The sequence below is a fragment of the Pempheris klunzingeri genome, chromosome 18, assembly GCF_042242105.1.
Source record: "Pempheris klunzingeri isolate RE-2024b chromosome 18, fPemKlu1.hap1, whole genome shotgun sequence".
NCBI lineage: Eukaryota > Metazoa > Chordata > Actinopteri > Acropomatiformes > Pempheridae > Pempheris > Pempheris klunzingeri.
In genome coordinates, this window is record NC_092029.1 from 12,472,431 (window position 1) to 12,495,884 (window position 23,454).

Below are 23,454 nucleotides of genomic sequence, written 5' to 3' on the forward strand. Positions count from 1 at the left end.
AGTGGATGAGGTCCTAAAGAGGAAAGAGCAGAGTAAAATGCTAATCTAATCTAACCAATCTATCTATTAACACATACAAAAGGCAGGCATGATGTGCTGCATATGCTGGAGGACTCTCGTCCTTGAGCTAAATTAGCAAAAATGAATTCACAAATACCATCAGGCTGACAACTTACTTGTAGTTGCTCCTCCAGGGCAGCAGTGGCACTCTCACCGCTGTTCTCATCTACCACGACCACCATGTGCGTTAGAGAGTTGACCTTCACCTGCTCCGCCTCCAGGTCGTTCTGAAGCTCCTGAACGGAAACAAATATATTGTGAATTCAGCGCCGTCACATATTACCCATTAACAGAGCTGGCAAAGAAGCTGCTCAGCTTTATGGTGACACAGAGTGCAGGATCCAACATGTGACGAGATCACAAGACTTATCAGTTTAAGAGATGCTAATGATTAAGTTAATCCAAATGTATTTTGTATCACATCACCTACCTACCTGCTCTTCATTGACTAAAGCATTAGTCATTGACTAAAGCTATGCTAGCTAAGCATTTTTACTTTGTTTTAATGAGTACATGTATTCACTTTGTGCTTCTCTATCTGTTCTTTGTAGATCTCCAGGTGTTCAGCTGCCGGTTCTGTCTCCATCTTCCTGATTCTCTCCTCTGTCTGTGTCAGCCAATCAGAAAGCTGCTGTAACTGCTGCTGCTGAAGATCCATCAGGACTTCATGGAGCCTGGAGAGGGTGAAAGTAAGGACAGAGAGACGGGGAGTCAGGGGTGTAAAGGTGGACAGGACATGAAAGCTATTAGTTTAATAAACTTTAAGGTGTTCAGCTGTTCATTTCGCTGCATCACAGTAGCACAAACACTAGAATGAGTGGCAATGCTATACATAGACTCCATGGGCAATCAGCCATGGCATACACAAGCACATATACTTTAAATCATGGTCAACAAACGCTCCAGTGGACATAATGAATACGATTTCTGTGGTGTGTGTGTGTGTGTCTATAAAGCATCATAAACCTTGATAACCCAGATTGAGCATCAGACTTGTTAGACCTTGGAGGGCTCAAGGCTTATCAGGTGTCACCTTCACACAGCTTGCAGCCTTGTACATTCTTCACAGGGAAAAAAAACTCATAAAGATCTGAGATCAGCAGTGACACTGAGAGAAAAATGACCACCACTGGGTAATTTGTGGCTTTATGATATGATGGTGCTGAACACTGCGCTGTAATAAAAACTTTTGATTTTGATGCGATATTTGCCGAATGCAAATAAACATCAACAAGGACCTCTACCTCTACAGGACTAAAGCAGGTGTATGCGTGTGTGTATGCGTGTGTGTGTGTGTGTGTGTGTGTGTGTGTGTGTGTGTGCGTGTGTGTGTCTACCTGGCCTGGCGATCCATGCTGGCCACTCGCAGGCTCTCCCAGCGGGAGTTCAAGAGGCTCATCTGCTCCCGTATTTCATCTTCTTCCTCCTCCGTCAGGTTGCCCTGGGCAATCAGTTGGTTACCCGCTTGGAGCACATTACCCACACTGCTCTGGTGTGCCGTCAGCTCCATCATAAAGGCCTTTTGGGAAAGGAGGGATAAACGGGTGTGATAAAACACTTTCAGCTTGAAATATTGGTCAAGCTGTGTGCTACAAACAATACAGCCGTGGGACAAATTACGTGATAATATACTTAAGAGAAAGATGCCCACTATCTCTATGTGAACTTTGTTAAGTTAAGAGAAACCCATACCCATAAAATTCTCCGGACTAACATGGAGTCTAACATTGCTTGTATAATCTGAGGCTCTATGCTGGCACTTGGCACACACATAACAACCATCCACACAAACATCTGGATATGTTTCTCTCTCCAACCTTAAACTTAACTTGGTAGAATGCTTAATAAAACCCTGCAGAAGCACTGGGCATCATCTCTGCACTCTTGTATTCACAAGTGTTGCTGTAGCAACAGTCAGACAAATCTGTGAGCACAACCAGAGGGGCAAATTCTGTCAAGTAGCCAACTGAGGGCAATTACAAAATAGAAAAGGCAGGAGAGAAGGCTTCAAGAAGGAGTACAACAGCTGCTTTGAAGGACTTTGGTTGTTTCTTAATTCCTTAGATGAGCTGCTTTTTGCTGGTTTTTGCGTTGAGCAATATCGAGACCAATGAACTGAGTTGTTGTCTGCTCTTCATGAGCCCTCTGGATGAGTAAGCATTTTTGCTTGCAGCTAAGAGCACATTGTTTTGGACGATTCTTTGCTGGAAAAGCTGGAGTAAGTGCGTGAACAACAAGGCCGAAACAAACTGGACTGATTTTTTTTTAGACGTCCGGAAAAGCCTGGCTGTTAAAGAGGCTTTGGGTCTTGTTGCTCTCAGTCTCACTACCAGCTTTCTGCTTTGACCTGGATTCCAGACATTAGACTTCACAAATATTCACATTTCAGCCAAGGGAATCCTGCCAAAGCCCCTTTACACACATGCACAGACACAAACCCTGCAACTACGCCTTCTCAAGCAAGCAAGTAAGCAAGGTCTGGGCCAGGGCACCATGGGGTGCTGTGCACCACTATTCTCAGCAGAATTCCTGGCATTCCCAACATGTACTGAGCATGTACTGTTGGCTGTGGAAAGCCTCCATCTCTGGGACACTCTTCAGTCTCAACAATGCATTGACAGTTAAAAAAAAAAAACATGGTGCAAGTCAACGCATGTGTCATGTAAGTGTGCCATAATTTATTAAAAATTTATTAAAAATTAAATATGCTGTCTCACTCCAAACTGATCAACATATATCCATTTAGAAAAAGGCTGCTAGAATATCTCGTTTTTAAGGTTTTACTAACTTTGAAGAGCAACACACAATGTATCATTTCCTCTGTCCATGTGCAAGCATCTTTACATATGTGCAAGCCTTCAGCCAACCCTCCTACCTCGTGTGTGTGAAACTGCTCTTTAACTTCTTCCACATCGTCCGACACTTCGTCCTGAATTTGCAGGGCGTCCTCGGCAGACAGAAGCCAGGTCAGCACCTCCTCCAGCGTGGTCTGGTAGCTGTCCAGGTCCACTTCCAGCAGGCTGCCCTCCATCTCTCCCTCCGTCTCTGTCAGGGTGCTGGGGGTCTCAGGCCGAGGGCTGCTGCCTGCTTCTGCCATCTGCACATTCCAACAAACATAAGGCATGGGATAAAGACTCAGGACCAGATTATAGACATATGGGATTACATAAGTGATTATCATTACTGTATTGATAGTAAAATGTTCCTAAAGGTAAGCACTGTACCAGGCACTGACAGACAGCATGGAAAGGAAGAATGTAGTCTTTTCTTTAATGTTGCTACGTGGGATCAAGTCTACAGTCTGTAAACAAAACCTAAATTTGTCCTTAACTCAGAATTTAATATCCGTTTATCAGTTGGTGAATTTTAAATAGAACCAGAGATCTAGGAGAGGCGTGTGCTACTCTGGAGCATGCAGAGTGACCGGCCCTGCTCAGTTAAGAAAAAAAAACAACTGCAGGCCTATTATGGGATGCTGGGAGGTGGCCCTGGCACGCTGGGCAGGTCAATCCTCATTCTAGGAATAGCAGTAAGTTTGAAACACAGTGGTGTCCTGGGTAAAGTTGGGTGAACAGTCAGAGAGATGGATGGGGCTGCCTTGAAGGAGAAATGACTTGAAAACTGCTTTAAGCAGAGGAGGGAAAACGTGTTTGAATTTTACAAACTTTTTGTAATTTAAAGCTCAACAACACGTAAGTGGAAAAATAAGTTTGTTGGGTAGAGGGAGTTCATTTATATTTTCAACAAAATATAAAATACATTAAATACAGAGTCATTACACACTATGTAAGCATGTGACATCCTATATAGACAACAGTATGAACAAACTGTTCCAGGCTTCCAGTTGTTTGAAGGAAATGTAGGAAAAAGATCAACAGAACTCAACAAATCTGTCTGAAGATGAAAAGAACAGGAGATAAAATCTTTGCTACAGCAGCAATGCCAAGTCATAGATGACAGAAATGCTAATGGGTGTGTAGGGATCTGGGACAGTAACAAATCAAATGGACCTTTGTTTTCTAGGGTGAAATTACACAGCAGTAATGCATATGTAGCAAACTCAGGAAAAGGTCACCTGCTAAAAAATATTCAATGACCTTTAGGATAGTTTTGAATAAGCCACAAACATACTGTAAGCCCTTATATTAGACTGGTGTAGGCTGGCAGAGACAAAGCAACAAGGAGGGAGAGAGAGAGAGAGAGAGAGAGAGAGAGAGAGAGAGAGAGAGAGAACTGCAGCCTTGGTCTATTTATTGACTTGAATGGCTGTAAAATAGCTGTGGTCTAGCTCGACAGAACACTTTATTATCACCACATGATTTGCTCAACTCAGTCCCTGCATTCATCACTTTTGCAGTACTGATTTTGGAGCACGTTATGCACCATCACGCATACGCCGATGTACTTATCATCAGTGATATTCAAACTTTAAAGATGCTTATGCAATAAATTCTTATTATGTCTAAAGTTGAAGTTGTCATCAGTATTGAAAACAACTATTATCCAAAATCAACATTAAGAACTCCACAACAATGTCATGAACCAATATTATGAATCCAAAAGTAAGAAGGGGGAACAAACACAGTCATCAAAAACAAAGAGCCTTTATTTTTGCTCCACTCAGGCTCACTACCAGCAGCATTACGCATCACTTCCTATGAGCAGGGAAAGTGTGCCAGGAAAGTAAACCCCTTGTTGGACCAATCAGAGGACTATTTAAGAAGACTTTTCCAGCACTCGTTCCAGGACGTGTGAAGTATGTGCCCATGGGCAATAAAAACTGGAGAGATGGTTTTGGGATTTTCTGACTTCTGACTGAAAACCTCTGAAATAAACTGCCCCAGGAATGTAAGTGATCGAAAGAAAAGAACACAGCAGGCTTGGAGGAGCAAGAAATGTAAGAAAATAACTCTAATCAAGTTGAGCAAAAGGCATTTTTGAGGCGACACAGCTTGATCTTTAAGAGTATATGTTAAAAATATGAACAGAATTGCAATCACAAGTTAGTGAAACAGCAGGGAAGTCCAATCAAATAAAGATGTACAAATAAGAAACTCTGAAATCACAGATGTTAAACAGAGAACAGTATCAGTATGTGCATGTCAGCCACCTGCCAACCAGCACACAGACATCTTAATGCTTGAACAACCTTCCCTGTCAACTCTCTGCACACGCTCCCATTCTCACCAATTTATTCCCTCATTTCCTTCCATCCCTTTACAGCTCTGTGTTTCCAGAAGCATGCAGCTCGGTCTGTTGGCTAATGTCAGAGGGGTGAGTCATGGCTCTCCTCCCTATTTGCCTGCGCCTGCTGTGCTTTTCATGAGCAGTGCTGGAGAGAATGAGGGAGATGGCTTTTTCAGAGTGGGAGTGACTCATTCTATCTGGCAACACACAATGAGACACTTCACAATATTCCTTATGCTTGCAAGTTGTACATAACGGAGTCTGTGGCCTTCATACTGAATGTTATCTGAAACACAATACAGCAGCAAAGGTTGAAGCAGTTATGGCTGCAATCTTTTTTTTTCCAGCACCAGCTTTTCAGGTGGTGAAGCTCAAGTTCAGGGGAAGAGATAGCTGCTGGTTTACATCGGCACAGACAGAGGGTTTACGACAGGCAGTCAGTGGGGAAGATATATCTGCTTTCCTGAAGGACTGTGTAACTGCTGAAATAAGTGAACCATTGGGATTAAGGACATTGTATAATACTGTTTTGTTTAGCTGTGTAATGGTGCACGTATTCATCATGAACCTCTTTCAATTCTGTGTGCCCTATGGACCAAATAGTAGAGCACAATCAATTTGAAGCCTGTATATCAGAACAGAATATAAATTCAAAACAAAAAGTTCAATAAGGAAAGTTTTGGCCGGGTGTCAGCTGCTGGCTGCTAGTAAGGTTATCCCAGCTCATATAAAACACAGCAAGCATCTCCAGTTGGGTGAACTCCTACAGAGTAGGAGAAGGCTAAAACAGACTCAGGGGAGGTACGTCCTCGCCGCAGATTCAGAGCAGGCCTAAAAAATAGCGAATGCTCTGACTGTTGTGTATTAAAACACATAATGCCTAGGTCAGCAATAGTTCATGTGCAAATGTGAGCAAAGTTTTAGCAAATGAGCAGCTGTTTAGTAGTCAGCAAGCTTTGTGATTCCACTTATAAATTCCTGAGGTTTGAACTTACTGTGCTTTTCTCTACATTGCTGGTTACCAGCTGTGGATTTTTTAAGTTTGCACACAGAAGAGCACAATGGACTCCTTGAAAAACAGATGTAGCCATAGACTAGCGTGCGCCTTCCATATGAGCAGTTTAAAAGATTGAGTGAATAGTATAGTGACTCATGACCCATGTATCCTTCCTACTGTTTCCTAAAAATCATGATTCAGGAAAGCCTAAGCTGCTGGTGTATCATATCATATGAAGTGATAACTGTGACCTACTATGTTTAACATTTTACCTGAGCACTGAGGCCTGGACCTGAGTCTCCAGTCTCCACTTTGTATTTGCGTGGCAGGGTTTCCACTTCTCTGATCGCCTCCATGCTCACGTCTTTGGGCAGCACGGCGAACAGCGATGTCACGTACATGATGATGGATTTCTTATCTGGCAACTGCACCGCCACGTCTGTGAGAGAGGGTGCAGGATGGCAGGAGGGGGGTAGAAAGATCAGAGATACAAATTAAGTATGAGAAGCAGGAGGGGGGGAGGTGGGGGATAAAGGGGTGAAAATTGCATGAGGAGAAAAGCAGCATGGCAGATGGAGGGAGATGGCAGTTAAGGGTGACAGGAGGAGATTAAATGGGAAGGAAGGTGAGAGGGGAGCGAAAAGGGCAGGTTAAGGCAGGTTGTGCTGATTAAAGCCAGCTTTGACACAGGTCAGGTGTGACTGCCCCTCGGTCGTAACATAACAAGAAGTGTCTGAATATAGAATGCTCGAGTACACGCGCGCGAAGCAACTACAGGTGCTACATGGACTGGAAAACGTTCACAGCTTCTTACAAATCTACAGCCAAAGACAACACCAAGGTATTTGCTCCACCTTGAGTTTATCCAACTGCTGGCAGGACATGAAGGTACACTTCATGAACACAGACTAGGTTTGAATATGAGGGAATTTTAGACAGTAAAATGTGCATCATTCCTTATCCAACTTTTATTTTTTGAAACTGCTATAAAAAGATTGTAAAAAAAGATAAAGCTTTTAAGGGCCTTTTCTTTCGCAACCAATTTTTATGTTTTCATAAAGATATAAAGTCTAAAGTTATCCTCCACATGAATACAGTTGACCTATGCGTGTATTAGGTGGCTCAGGGTGCCGGCACCTTCAGGATCCAGTAGCTTCTCAATGGCCAGCTGGTCTTTGGCTACAGTGAAGGCATGGTCCAGTCTCTCCACAGGGCTCAGTCTGACCACCTGATCCCAGCTGAATGCATTCGGCCTGAAGACAAACAGAGCGGAGGCAATGGGAGCGGCAACATGAACACAGTAACATTCAGGATTTCCAGTATTAAGGTTACAGTCTCAGATTATTCTAAATCAACGTATATAAGTAAAAATTTCTCAAAACGCTGGTGCTGTTAGAGTCAAGGAAAGTCTGAAACACTAATATAAAAGTAAACATTTTATCTGAATGACATTCATTTATTTAATAAGTGTATTTTAAGTACACTAATCATGATGATAACACAATGATAAAGAAAGCAATGATAACTTAGAGGGTGGAGGTTTCTAGACTAATTTTTAGACAGTAAATGACCTTTTCCTGAGGATATTCCTTCAGCCTATATGTGCCCCCTGTTCAGAGAAGACAGAGGGCACAGACTTCGTGGTGCAGGGGAGACTTGTGCTGAGGCCAGTAGGGTGTGGAATGTGTGTGTTCAGTGATCCACCTAAACCCTGACCAAGGTCTAAAACCAACACTGGCCTTTCTCACAGCTCACAGGCCTGTGAGTGTGTGTTTGTGTGTGTGTGTGTGTGTGTGTGTCACTGGTAAGGACAAGGGGTTACAGAAAGGGGGGAAACACCCCTGTTGCCTCTTTTGCTCTTTTCTTTTACACACAACAGTGTACACACACACACACCCACACACACCAAGCGTGTGCAAACAGTGACATGGCAGGCGTAAACAGAGCATGTCAAGCAGTGTACACACACCCAGCAGGCGCTGACCTGTCAACCTGACCTCCCGCCACTTACACAGCCTGGGTATCCTTACAATGTCTCGCGCTCTCACACACACACGCACACACGCCTGTGAGCTGTGAAAAAAGTTTTAGATCTCGCCCAGGGTTTAGGGTCAGTATGATTTGCATTCAGAGTCAAAGGGCATATGTCAAATATGCAATGTCAACTTAAAGGAGACATTCAATTTCACAACATGGCACACCTGAGATGGCTTTGACGTATGCAAAATGCAAACAAAACTGGTATGCAACAACTTAATATAATTCAAAGAAAATGTAGTGACAAAAAACACAGTTGCATCAGATCACTGCAGTTAAAATGTTTGTTACTATGACCGTGGCCACATTTTGTGCTCCAGCAACCCCTCCCAAGTCCACAGCCCTTTTTACACATAGTCGGCACAATATCGCCATAAAGAACACTCTTGCTTTTTCACACTGGACCAAACAATAAAGGCAAATTGCCACCCCAGTGTGAGATGTCAGATAGCACACTGGGTTTCTAGAAGCCAAAGAGGCATGATTCGATTTGGCTCTGCTACGACCTCCACTTCTGGCTCAGAGGCGGAACAAAATATCCAAGTACGTTATACACAGATGGCGAGACGGAATAATGGTGCAACATTCCCACCTTGAGAAGGCAGTGGAAAAGGGGCTTATAATCCCTCCTCACCTGAAGTGGTGTAAGATGCTGTTGAGAGCGAGGCCGTCAGCCCAGCTGGTGGTGAAGTTCAGCACATTGACCTCGGGGTATGAGCGTGTGCACTGGCGTACCCAGCTCAGTAAGATCTTCTCACTGTTTGTCTGCTGCAGGTTGGACATGATATCCTTCATGATGTCTTTAACCTACGTGAACATGGAAAAACACACATTACTATGGGTGAAAAAAACAAGATTAAAACACATAGAATTGTTTTGATTTCATTTCTTTACTGTGACTTACATATAGTAGTTGTTCTGGTTGTTTATGGTTTTTGTTGATATAGAAAGTGATAATTTTCCAACAACAAGCCAGAAGAAATTTCTAAACATTGCGTTTCTGCATATATAAAACTGTTTTTTAAAAAGAAATCAGGTATTACAATTTTCTTCATGCCCACTGCAATTGGCACAGATGTTTGTAATGAATGATATGAGAGGATTAGGATTGAACACCAGGTTTGCTATGACAATGCAACAACACACCATAAAACACACACACACCATAAAATTATAGTGCATGTAGTGACAGGTATGATTAATGTAAACAAGTAATAATGAAGGAATAACGACAAACTAATATTGAAGGAGCTTGCAGTGCTCAAACCCTTTAATCAAAACTTTTTTCCATCATCTGCATTTTGGATCCCTCAGTGAATTGTAAGTTCATAGTCAGAGCAAACATTAATGAGAGTGTGTGTGTGTGTGTGTGTGTGTGTGTGTGTGTGTGTGTGTAGGTGTGTGTGTGTAGGTGTGGGTGTGGGGGGAAAGAAGGTGACAGCACATGTACAGAACGTGTTTGTGTGCTCACCTGCCAGTGAAGGATAATACTCCAGATGAGGCCCAGGGTCAGCTTGTGATTCCCATCAACTATATCTGTCCCTCCTATGTTTACAAGATCAACCTGATGGGGGTGACAGACAACAAGACAGAGACTTGTTAAAAAAGAAGTAATTAATAACACAAGTAAGAGTACAAAGTTGTGTATTAGTCGTAAAGTAGAAATTAATACTCTTTTGAGCAGATTAATTGGAAAGCCAACCCACTTGCACTCAGCATAAAATCTTCTCAAGAGAACCTTTTTTTTGTTTGCTGTAATCATAATATCCTTTCAAAATTAAGCTGGTAATAAGGGTTGTTACAACACTTTTGTGAGTTTCTTTATGCAGTGGAGTAAATAACATTGCTTCAAATCATAATGAGTGCCCATACTGCTATAGCCAAATACTTCTGACCACCCTCATAATGCTACCTATAAAGTGTGTCTGCAGAGTTGTCAGACACTTATCATATATGGACAAGCCAAGTGTGGCCTGATTACATATAAATATTTTAGTGAGGATCAAGGCACAGAGTGTAACATGAGGTCAAGTGTCTGGTCAAACTAAAAAGTGACCTCTGACCCATCTCTTTTCCCAATTAGTGCCAGCGTCTCTCTCTCTATCTCACACACACACACACACACACACACACACAGAAGCTCACATATACATTTCCACCCCTAACCACTAAATTAGGACATACTGCCCTGTGATGAAGTACAACCCAGCAACACTCCCTCACTCATAATTAACCTCTAATCATCAGACAGCAGACAGGCAATAAATGATACTGCAATAAAACAAATGCTATAAATGCAAAGGGCGGTCTGGGTCAACATGATTGCAGATGACAATTTTGGTAATTGTTATGCACATTGCAGTTGGCAGTGAAAAAGCTTCACATGTTGTATTCCTTCGTTTTTGACCACCTAAGACATGTTGAAGCCAAAAACATATCTTGCTTCTTGCACCTATGGATTATAAGTAACACATTTTTTCAATGCTGCTTTTTAGATACAGACTCATATTAAATGTGAAAGTCTAGTTATTGTATGGGTTGAACATGAAATCACATTTCAATGATGCATGTGATTTCTATACTTTGAACCAATAAGTATTTATTTTCAAAAACATTTCAAAGTCTACTTGCTGTGACTTTGGTTTTAAACACATAAGTTCTGATCTAAGCTAACTCTTTAAAACACCAAAATGATACAATACAAACTAACCAATCAAGACAGCGGTAGAACAACAACTCCCGTGTTCTGTGAGATAAAATTACTGTTTTTGTCAATAGACAACGGCTGGTTCTGGTTAAGTAAAAAGGATTTTACAGGTCTGTCTCCATAGGGATCATTTCAATAATGTTGTCAGACACTTTGAATAACAACCTGAACCTGTCAGTGGCAAAAAGAAGAGCTTTTAGTGGATGTGATTTGACTGGCATGGTGCCTCAAAGAATTAGATTACAGCCATTCTAGCTCGTTTGCAGCTTGTTCGCGCCTGCTGGCCAAGGCAATTTGCTGCATCTATTCCAAAACTTTATGTACCTACTAGACATTTCAAACCCCAAATTGAAAATAGTTGGCGAGTTATTCCTTAAAAGCCTGGTGGAACTCAGCTCAGCTACCCAATAACAGTCTCTAGCAGGGGTTTCATGCAAAATCCACCCTCTGCTACTTCCCATGAACATGGAACGCCCATTATCTCCCACTGCTGAGGTCAAGGCATTAAGGCCAACTATTGTACACAGAGAAGGGGAGAGATGAGGAAGCAACGGAGTGAAGGGGGCAGACAGATAGTACAGAACACAATGTAGACACAATGAAACATTCAGATAAAAAGCCACAAGTGAACATGTAGTCTTGTATTGTTTCAGGAAGTATTATTGTTTGAATCAAGCAAGTTTCATCTTGGCTGCAAATAACCAAAGAGTATCTAGGTTTTACATTCAACAAAACACAACAGCAGCTAATTTATTCCTTCTTTGCAGTACTGTGAGGCTAAAATGAAACTCTGCAGACTCTTTGGCCTTCATGGAATCTGATTCCACTAAGCCTGATTTGGCTGGTAGCATACACGCAACAGCAGCTGATGCAACAATAGTGAAAAAAAAACTGTTAAAAACACCAAGTACTCACATTGTTTTGATGCAGGACTTGAAGCACTTTGTTGACATTGTTGAGAGCGTGCACTCTGGTGGAGCCTCTCTCTTTGGTCTAAGGAACAGGAAGCAAAGCACAAATCAGGTGACAGCACGTGTCACCACGTTCACTAGCCAGTCATTAGGCTTCAGGGATCCAAAACTAATGTAATTCAACAGTTTGAGCTTGTGTTCACTTTGACAGTTAATATTGTTTCAGTGGTTTCAATTGATGGTGAATAGAATCTAAGACATATTAATTTACACTCACACTAGTGACAGTGTGAGTTATTTTACACAAGTAAAATAACTTAGTTCAAGGTCAAACCAGGGAGTAAAATGTACAATGTGAGGCTTTTTCTACACCTAAGGTATGCAATCACTCAGCAGAGTGTTTCCTACCATACGTTCAACACACTCATTACCCTATCAGCAGCATCCACGGGCCAACTTATGGAAAGAATGGAATAGGGATGAATAGCTCCCGACTGCACATTCTTTTTAAGTCCTCACATACCTCAACTACTCATTAGCACCCAATTATAGAATTAGTATTCTTGTATCAGAGAGAGAGTGTGTGTGTACATGCACAGTTGGCACTTAGTATGGCAGCAGGTGCTAGCAAGCAGATATGCAGCTGGAGAGGTAACAGCGAGGGGACGCTGATAAAAAGGAACACCCTAAAAAAACAGAAATCTATGCTGTGCTCGTAAGCACATGGCTGATCATTGTAGAAATACAAATGTAATGGTGAAAAAATGTAAAACAAATAAGTATTTACTTATTTGCTTATGTACAAAGTAAATAAGTTCAGAAAAATATACTACTATAATATATCTACTTGTCAATTGATGAAATGGGAGAAATAATGTGTTTGCAAAACATCTGCTCTTAATTTGGCTCCCTCTGTTCCAGGATACAAAATACATCTGCTGAGGCCCCCTGTGTTGTTCCGATGTTTACATTAGCTTTAGCATGAGGTAATGCATGAGCTTGTACTGACTTGAGGAGGCAGCAGGCACATTTCAGCTACACAAACACTACGCTCCTGTAATTTCATTGTGTGCATTGTCAGAAAACTCATGAGCATTTTAGTGGTGTTAACACCCTTGCTTGATATCAGTGTTGTCCAGCTTGACAAAATGCACTCACACAGCAAATATGTTTTGTTAAACTTTGGCGAGCGTCTATGATAACGATTAGGTACTGATTAGATAAATCAGTGGTAATGGAGCTAAACAAATCTCAGGAATTCTAGTGTCAGGTGACTCACTTTATAATAATTTGTTGGTTATGGTGGGACAAAAGGGCCTGCAAACCTTAATACACACATACACAAACTCACCAGGACAGTGTCAGTGAGACCCTCCAGCAGGTCCAGCAGCTTCCTCCCATCCCTCAGGTCAGAGAACATGTCCTTGATGGGTGTCTTCCCTGTCTGATTGGAAAAAACAGCACACATACAGCTTTTAGTCTACACCAAGGATGAGAGCTCAGACCCTCATCGTGGGTGTAGACTAATATTTGATAAAACACAGGAATGTGGATATTTACTATGGGACTATGTGAGAGTGGACTTCACAACTCTATGCAGGTCGCACACATGAACCATGAAGCAGCTACTGATACAGATAGATTTGGCAGGAATTAGAAAGCGTCAAATATAAAGAAGAAAAAGAGAACTGTATCTATCATAGATGTTTAACAATATAAAACCATTTAAAGCACAGAGAAGAGAAGATCGAGAGTGAAACTAAGAGCGTTTAAGAGCTTCAGAGATTATGTTAGCCTGTCTGACGAGTGCAAATATTTAAAAAGATCAGTTAATGTGTTTATGAGAATAATGAGATACAGGACCACACAGAAGCCATTAGCGTCCTGAGTGTTGTTGGGTGGACTAAGATGTGTATTAAAACAAAAGTGCGTTAAGATCTTTATTCTGAAAATTTGCAGTTCAATCAACCCACGACTCTATTTTTGTCACGTTTAGTGCACAGATAACTGTTTACAGCTGTTTATCATATAAATATCCCACTGTACACGAGTTGGGCTTTCTAAATACATTTGCATTTTCTACTGTGTTTCAACTAGGCTATAAAAGTTTGTCATTGATTTGAACTGGTTTACAATCTTTCACGTTACCTTGGAGAACTGTGCATTTATCCATTTGGTGAATGTTTTCTTCTGTACTGCATCATGCTCATCTGTGGAACAGAAAGAAGAGTGGTGGTCAGAAAGGTCAACAGGTTTATCAAAAGTTATACACCGCCAGTTGGTATTGTTAGTCTAACGATGGCAGAAAAAGAATGTCGTTGACCCTAAAAGTCCATTTACACTGGTTTATGTCAGGAACAAACTGGCCAAATTCACTCTCACACTGGCGTGCTGCCTGGTAAATGGTAATTATAGCTGGAAGCGAGATGGCCTAAAAGCATCATGATCAATGTGGCTGGAACATCAGAAAATTACATTTGAGTAACGTGGAGAAAATGCCAAAAGCTGTGCCATATCAGCAGCAATGGTAACACGCCATGTTGTCTAAAACAGGTAATTTGCATGTGTGCACACGCTATTGCCCATATATAATGATTCACTGGTCTCTGAATATAATTGTACAAATATTTCACATTCTCCTCCTTCCCTGCTCCTTCTTTATTCTTTCCAACGTGGCTCTGTAAGAAGGCCTCATTGTGTGTCAGGCAGAGGGTCAGCTGCTTTGATGTGACTGGGTGATGGCTGGCTCTTGTAATGGATCAGAGTTGCTCATACAAACCCATGGACTTGACTTAAAAAAATGACTTTTCTACTTTGTTCTACATTTAAAAGAGTATGGAGGAAAAGAATCAATGTAAAGGATTACGACTATATTTATATCTTTATCGTTTCTTTTAGCTTCTGGATATAATGGAGAAAATTAGAATGAATGTTTTACAAATCATAGCTGAAGATTAGATTCATAACAGGAGGCCTCTGCAGACGTTCTGAACAGTGTACATCAGTGATGATCACTTTTGTGTCAATTGTCACATCATTAAGCACTGCATGGAAATAGATTTTCGACTTTGATTAACAGCATTTTTAGGATTTTAAGTAATTTGTTAAGTAATGTTTCAAAAGATATACCAATTACAACAGATTTCCACTTTCCTGAACTCAGGAATCAGCACGAAAACAGGAAAAGTTGCACATGTGCATCTGTACTTTGGACTCCGGTGACTTGTGATGGGCACTTGTCATCTATCTATACAATCCATACACTTGACAATGACAATATCTAAAGACTAAATATGAAGAATTATTATTTTCAGTCTAATCAAATGAAACAGGACGGGTCTTTAGATGCCTTAGAGAGAATTAATTTCATATAAGGAGACACAGTCATGTAATCAACAATCACAGGATGTAGAGTGGTGGATCATTTAACTACAGAGCAGTACATCAAATCATTGCAGCCACATGATGACACTCAAACAACCAAAGTCCAGCAGCAGTATGAACGTCCACAACGACACGATTATACAGAACTGTACACCTGAAGGAATGGGTGGTACGTGTCACTGTGTCAGCAAACATATAACTCAGAAACATAAATAAAAGTTTTGTTTTTTACTTGCCCTTGTGCCCTTACTGCACTATAGCCTCCTAAATAAGAAGTTCATGAACTTGTCTGTCCGCACCAGAATTGTACACCTGAGGGAATGGGTCGAAAAAGAAATGCTTCTGAGCACCGTGACGGAGGTCTGTAATCAAGGGGTGGAGAAGTGGTAAAAGTGTATGTGTGGATGAGCGTAAAACTGCCACTGTCATTCAACTTGCCGCTGTGTAAAGCACCATGAATTGAACAAAATGTCAAAGGTTAGAATCACCAGCCCCAGCAGTGGTCGGCTTCTTTGTTTGGTGTGTGTGGAGTGTATGTTGTGTGTGTGTGTGTGTGTGTGTGTGCATGCGCGCAGTCGCTGGCAGGGTGAAAAGGGGCATAAAAACAAGAACGTACTGCAAGGGGAGGCCAGAGGTGGGGGTGAGAGAGGTGAAGAGGTGAGAGGGTGAGATGAATGGTGGAGGAGGACAGGAGGATTTTTGGGGGGCTTTTTTGTCATCAAGATAGGGGGAAGGATACAAAGTGTAAAGCCCTTTGAGAAAAAAACTGTAATTTTACAAATAAAAATATATATATACACATACTTTGACATGATATGAAAGAAGTGGGAGGAAGACAAAATATGGTTCCTACATTTTACATCTTGTCATGAAATTCCATAAATTGGGTATACATTAATTAATTAACTGACCTGATACTAACATTTTAGTTGTCAAGTAATCCTATTATCTAGTGTCATAATATTCATACATATGTATACATGGCAAAGGCAATAATAATCTTAGATTTTTCTAGTTTTTCTGTGTGCCATTCACAGCAAGCAAACATAATTTTAATGAAAATGAAATGTCATGAAGACCAGAGGAGAAGATAACTGGGGCTGAGATGGCCAGTATGGACAGTTATTTCTGAGGAAGGAGACAACAGGAAGGGTGAGATTTTGAGGTGGGGCCAAAAGCAGGAGAGGCTAGTTGCCTTGACTGGTGCACACTTGCACTGTGTCCTCTTCTCTGTGCCATTGTCTTTAAAGTGCTCTGACCCGTAATACTGTAAAAGGGCCTCCTGAGAGTACGTTGACCCATTTTCCACATAAATCTCAGGAAACAACAATAGTACCTAGAGGATTGTTTCTTAGGAGGTGAAGAATACAAAGAGGTGATGGCTGAAGGAGGTGATGAAATATGAAGATGAAGGAGAAAAGGATACAGGAGACAAAGAAGGGATCTTGTTGAAAAATAACTGATGGCATTCAATCACAGTGGACAACTTACAGCTGGAATGCTTAAATATGTCCTGATCGACGAGGAAAGAGGAAGAAAGAAAGACAGGCAGGCAAGACAAAACAAAGCAAAAAAAAAAAAACGAGAGCCAAAGAGATATAGAGATGCAGCCAGAGGGAGAGAAAAATGCTGGCTCGAACATTTCGAAAACAACAAGGAGCACGAGGAGCAGGACAGGTATGGTACAGGCATACTTTCAGCACAATATCAATTTTCCTTTTATAAAAAGCCCTATGTGGACGCCTCCTGTCCATACAGCCTTATCGGCACCCTGTGGAGGGCCTCTGAGGCCCCTTAGGAGAGGGTCCCTCTGGGCTCAGGTCTCCTGGGCTCTCCACCATACCACCTTGACAGGACAATACATTCGATTCATATACGCTGCTCCCCCTCAATCTGTCCGCTGCTCCTACTCACCACAGCACAGGAATGTCTTACTGCTGGACGGATCAAAGCAGCGGCAGGGCTGTGTGTGTGCAAGCGTGTTCAAGAGTGTGTGTGTGTGTGTGTGTGTGTGTGTGTGTGAGAAAGAGAGGGGAAAAAAATGCCCTTTCCAATGGAAGTCTGTATATACAACATTAATACACCATTACACATGTCCCCCTGTGTTACTTTGCTTATGACTTTTTACATCTGCCCACACAAGTACCTTAGCCATGGATATGATATATACCACTTATATGCTGACACTTATATTGTAGGGAAAATAAACCTACACACACTTAGTTAGTTGTAAGCAAACTGTCAAACCAGCTGTGGTCCTCAATTTATGTCTTTGTGACTGACAAGTGGTATGTGTGTTTGTGCCGTTCACTGAGACCTGACCTGAGAAACTTTAAGCTTCATCTTCATCTTCACCTGAGTATTAAAGCTTCAAGCTAATGAGGTAGAAGACCCAGCATTACACAACAATATTAATTTGATGTCTAAAACCTGTAAGTGATGGTCTAATTAGTCTGGTTACTTATGCCGGGGCCATGAAATACCACTTATTAGAGTCTATAACAACAACAATAATAAATCGTGATCCTCTTGGTGCTATAAAGCGAATGTATTCTGCAGTGTACAGTTGACTGATTTCAGAGACTCCACATCAAATTCCTTGGTGCTTAACTTGTAATTTGAATCCACTGCTGCTGCTAATTTATGCTTGTCAAACATGTCATCTTAGCCTGGTGCACAAAAAATATCATATATATATGTCAGTTTATATATCAGTTTGAATTCAATCAGTCTTTGGGCTTATCAAGTGGTTGATTTTTTGGGGGATAAACAATCTGCATAGCGGTTGTCTAGTACTGGGGAAATCAGTAAAGCATGATCTTACTGTATAGAATCCATATACATATAAACGTTGTCTTTTAATCATCAGCTTAAGTCAAACAGAAAAGGTCGACATTCAGAACCAAACTGAATGTGAGGTGCTGCTAATATTAAAAAGTAAAATATTTGCCTGGTCCTATTCAAGACTACTGGCACCACTCTGGAAAAGCTTTCACTAGAACAATCTTTATGGGTCACTTGGTCATATGATAAAGATGTCCTACCAGCCCAGTGAGTAGAAATGAACAAACTGCACTAGCACAGTGAAGCAAGAGAGTCATGGGCACATTTGTTTGCAGAGCAAATAGCCAACTCCTGTCGAATAATCAGTCATTATATTTCACATAACCGAGCCACACACACTCACACACATTAGTGTAAGCAGAGTTTACAGGAATACACTTTCATGTGTCATGAATCATGTGCAGTTAATGCACTGAGAAACACGTTTCTCTTCCTCAACAGCCAAACAGGAAGTAGTGATTACATCAGGAAGAGTAATCCCACAGCTGTCTTCTCACAGCTCACTGAGCACATGCATGCTCTAAATATATTGTTATATACACACATGCATGCTGACCCTGCAGCAAGAACACTACAGTGTTGTCTTTCAGGTTATGTACAGGGTTCCCTTCCAAACAAAAAGACCAATTGTAATAATGTTCACGGCCCAATTGTAGAGCTTTCCTTTAACACAAAAAAAAAAACAAGTTTAGTTTATATATCTAGATATATATCAAGTACCAAGCTGCTCCACTGTCCTTGCCCCAGTACTGACCAGCATTGCATAAGCAAGCCTTGACAACACTGAGAAGAATTAACCCCAAAAAAACTCAAAAGATGACATAACATGGAAAGGGAAAAAAAAAAAAATCACCAGCAGCCAGCTGGGAACACAGAGCAGACACATAAAATATACAGCACCAGTCTAATAGTATATCCCTCCCTCTCACAGGTGGAGAGAGCCTGTTACCACGCAGCAGGGAAAGGGGGGAAACGGTGGGAGGCACTGAGGTGAAAATCAAACAACCCATCAGGGTTTCCACGGCAGCATCACACGGTAAACACGAGCGCTAGGAGCTTAAACAAATAGAGATATTTACAAAGTTTAGCCGCACCACTGAGCAGCAATTATCCTCAGCAAAGTTATACTTAACAGCTAAAACTTAATTGTTTCGGTACAGCCTTAAAATACATGTGTGGCCACTGAATGAACACACTTAACTGAGCAGCCATACATTTAGCCCCAGTATCAGCTTCACTTAAGGTTTAATGGTCAGAAAACCAACAGGAATGTGTGTTTGAAAGCTGTCATGATGTTCAAAGTCAATGTATCAGGATTTTTTTTTTTGTGAAACTGGATGCAAAGTATACATTTTACTGAGATCATTGGTGATGAAAAATGAAGGAAAATTTATGTCCTGGCAGTCAAACAACTCTCAAACAAAAGTTGCACATAAAAGTTTCCCAGAGTGAATTTGAACTTAATGGGAGTCAAGAAGGACGCTCAGCTGTTGGCAGTCCTGGCTTCCAGCACAGCACCACCCACAGCCTATTGCAGGGCAGTAATCCTTCCACAAGACACACACACAGTCCTACAACAATCACACTGTTAGGCTTTCAAGTGAACCATTGCCCATCACTTATCTTAAAAATACTATACAAGGAGGTGCACATAAAATGAAATCCTGTTTACAGTTTGATGGCAGAGATGTGTTGTATTTTGACTCAATAGGTTGCTCGGAATGCTTAGAATTCCTATAATTTCCCCTGCATTCCTCCCTCCTCCCTCCAGTGGTCACTTGTCTGAGCTTGTCCCAGCCGGCACAGCCTTGTTGACACTCTTCTCTCGCCAAGACCTGGGAATTTGTAGGGAAAACACTTCCAACGTCCAGAAAGATTAGCTCATATCCCCACTTAGCAGCTTGAAAAACACCTCTGTGGTGTGCATAGGTGCGTGGATGGGTGTAATTAGGGGTGAACAAGAAGGGTGAGCTGTAGGGGTACGGAGAGATAGTGAAGTTGGCGGAGATGTAACAAGCAAACTGTAAATCACTGTGGCTGTGGCTTGCAAGATGAGAAGAGAAAGAGAATGGAAAATGAATCTGTAGTGTGCAAGTGAGTCTGACTGGCTTCAACTCTTAACACTATTGGTTTTTCAATATAAAGGCAGGCAGAGCTTTCATCTTTGTATACCTCTCTTTAAAAAACAACTAAGCACATGATTTAAATATACACCAGGTTACAAAAACATTATTTAAATCTGAAAACAAGTTATGAATAAAAGGCATGTTTTCAATTAGCTCAAAAGTATATAGAATATCTAAACTGTACCTGTAGTATTTTTAGTGCATTTACTGACGAGAAGTAGAAAGTACATATAATAGTAAAAATGAAATGGCAACCTTCAATACTTAAAAAACTTCTTCTGTTGATAACAAGCCCCCCTATTCTATCCAAGTTGTTCGCAGCTTGCATACACCTTGCTCAGATTGCAGGAAAGCACTAAAACTACAGAGCATTTGTCACCAATGTCTCCAGCCTGAGTCGACCACACCTGACAGCACCACCTGCGGCACACCTATCTGCCACCGAGCCATGTATCACACACCTATCAAAAGTTCCTACCTCTGAGTTTGAGCCCATGCTCTGCCATCTTTTACCATAAGATGACACAATGCTGAGCCGAAGAAGCAGCGAAAGCAAAACCTAGAGTGGGAAGAGATAGTCCAAGAGTATCAGCGCAAAACGGACATTCCTGCCTCCTTCTCCTCCTCTCTCCTCTGCCTCTGCCGCTCCTTGACCAGCAAAGGAGGAAAGGATCAGAAGAATGCCGCAGCAAAGAGAGAGGGGAGGGAAAGAGGGACCCTGTCAATGAAAGGGAAACAGACCGGGGGCAGAGCAGAACAGGACAGGGCAAGCCAGGGGTGGTGAGTCTTAATGCACCGTGGGATAGGGGATGAACACAGATAAACACTGTTCAGCACCATCTCTGCGTGCAGCAGGACAGAGTACAAGTGCCGTGACAAGATGAGAGAGAGAGACAAAGCAGGGCATATCAGTCAGAGATCACCACACAAAAACAGACAAGACAGAGGACTGCTGTGGAGGCCATGTGGTGGGGCTGAGGCATGAACTTTCTGCATTTGCTGGAAATGTACCCAACTCTAAAATTCGGGCCACAACACACACCCACCATCATCACATCCAATCCCTCATATATATGTATATATATATATATATTCTATGGCAAGGAGACTTTGAACCTCATGCACAATTTATTTCAATTCAATTTGATGCAGTGTGAGAAAACGTTAAATAAGACTATAGTTTCATGACCAAAACATCCACTTTTTTCCAATCACAGGACAGGCTTTCTTTCTATATGGTGAAAGACATAACCCGATGCCAGTGCTGGTCCACAAGAAACAGTAAGTGGATGTTGATAATTGAGTCACACACGGATGCTAAAGATACATGTCAGCACATTATTAGAAACTACAAACAGTTTTCAGTATTCAGTATAGTTGTACGCACCTATCAACAAGTAAAATAAATCACAAAGTGTTCGGCCACTTTATCTAAGAGGAAAGGCAGCTCAGTTTCCTGTAACGCTCCTTTGAATTCGCTGTTAAACTCCTCCGCAGATGGACAGAACTACAGATGTGTTCATCCACTTACCTAGATCAAGACTATTCCCAGACTTTCCTTTCCTCCTGAAAAAGTTACGCTTTCTCCACGCCATCCACTTACTCAAATTCATGACTGACAGCTGGTCTATTTCTAAAAAAAACAAAACGAACAAACACAAAAAGACAGAGAAAGACACAAAAAACAAATCCGGAACAGGAAGACAAGGTGGTGGTGGCGGCGGTGGTGGTGGGAGAGTGAGAGAAACGTAGAGAAAAGAGAAAGAGGAAGTAGAGGTGTGAGCGCATTTATCGAGTGCTCTCGCTCTGTTTATTTGGGGTGCTGGGCCGGGTCGTCAGATGTGACATCAACACACTTGCTCACACACAAACAAACAATAGCAGGGTGAGAAAAGTGAGTGACAAGAGCAGGGACTGCCTCAGCTTGTCAATTAAAAAGGTGCGTGACAGGTGACATAGAGGTTTGTTTGTGTGCGTGTGTGTGTTCCTGTCACTGACAGCTGATTCTCCCCTGAAAATACAAAGTAGTGACGGAGACGACAGCCCTCATTCTCCCACGTCGCAGAAAGTGACAGCAGATTAAAAAAAAGCTCCAGAGTGACCTAACCCCTAATACACAGCGCTGACACCGGGGTACGACAGCCACTTTCCTAGTGTCTATATGAAAATGAAACCTTTGACAAACAAGAAAAACGACTTGGAATAAATGCAGGACATATGGTAAAAACTGTGGCATGGGGTCTGTGAGCCAATGCAGTGGAAAAGGGAACAGAGCAAAGGCCTGAGTCCATTTGCTCATTGACATATTTAGTCAATGAGAGGCAACTGAACAAACAATTCGATTCCCACAGAGAGGGTGAAATGGAGAGAGATGGGAGCGGGAGTAAAGGGAAACGGGGGAGGGAAACAGAGAGAAAGTGAGTTTTCCTGTGTTTTATTTTTCTCCTTTCCTTTCCGTCACAATGAGGAAGTAGAGGAGGAATACCGGCCCGGTCCACCCGTGACCAGCTTCCATAGTCTGATTGAATTAAATCCACTTCCTTCCGTGGAGAGCTGCGGCAGCTGGTCTGGTCACAACTCAGAGGAATGAATTTGGGTTGGGTGAGGCTGGCCTTGGCAGTGACGGAAGGAATCGGAGACTAAAAAGGGATTTTCCACTGGGCTGCATCAGTCGTGAACTAAGAGACAGGCGTCCCTCTCCGTCATTCCAGCTTCGCACACCACCCCGAGAGCATCCATCATCGAGCTGCTCGAGTGAAGCCGTGCGAGTGCATGTGCACTGGCATAAACAGCTCTCTCTGTCTCCGACTCTCTCTCACACACACAAACACACACACTCTTCATCTGCTTATAGTTTCTTCACATTGAAATCTTACGTCTGACTAATGGTTTTAAGATATGAATTGAGCCTTTTATTTTCATGTCTCATCACAAACATTGTTTGAGTTTACATGATGTTCAGAGCTGCTTGTTTACTGGATGTTTGGTAACTTGAGTGAATAGAAGGGAAATCGTATTTGAAAACAGGCATACCAATTCTCATGTCACAGAGCCGAATAAAAACAGTAAGAAAAAGAATTTCAGAAATTGTCACATGCCACTGACTCCACTATTGACATCCGCCCTTCTGCTTCCCTAAAGGAAACTTCAACAGTACTGTCACTCTTTGATGTTCAATGTCCTGCAAGAATTTGTGATGAA

At 41.8% G+C, this 23,454-nt stretch overlaps 1 protein-coding gene across 1 annotated transcript in view; it reads right to left on the minus strand.

The window, feature by feature from the left end:
• The window catches only part of utrn (utrophin), a 174,787-nt gene that overhangs the window by 143,849 nt on the left and 7,484 nt on the right, over positions 1-23,454 (minus strand). Inside the window, exons 3-13 of the mRNA XM_070849703.1 lie at positions 14,048-14,109; positions 13,251-13,343; positions 11,904-11,981; positions 9,753-9,845; positions 8,916-9,088; positions 7,382-7,497; positions 6,517-6,683; positions 2,936-3,157; positions 1,398-1,579; positions 584-734; positions 177-296 (exon numbers count right to left, since the gene is read on the minus strand). Of these exons, the coding sequence (XP_070705804.1) occupies positions 177-296; positions 584-734; positions 1,398-1,579; positions 2,936-3,157; positions 6,517-6,683; positions 7,382-7,497; positions 8,916-9,088; positions 9,753-9,845; positions 11,904-11,981; positions 13,251-13,343; positions 14,048-14,109 (1,457 nt within the window). The remainder of the gene's footprint in view (positions 1-176; positions 297-583; positions 735-1,397; positions 1,580-2,935; positions 3,158-6,516; positions 6,684-7,381; positions 7,498-8,915; positions 9,089-9,752; positions 9,846-11,903; positions 11,982-13,250; positions 13,344-14,047; positions 14,110-23,454) is intronic.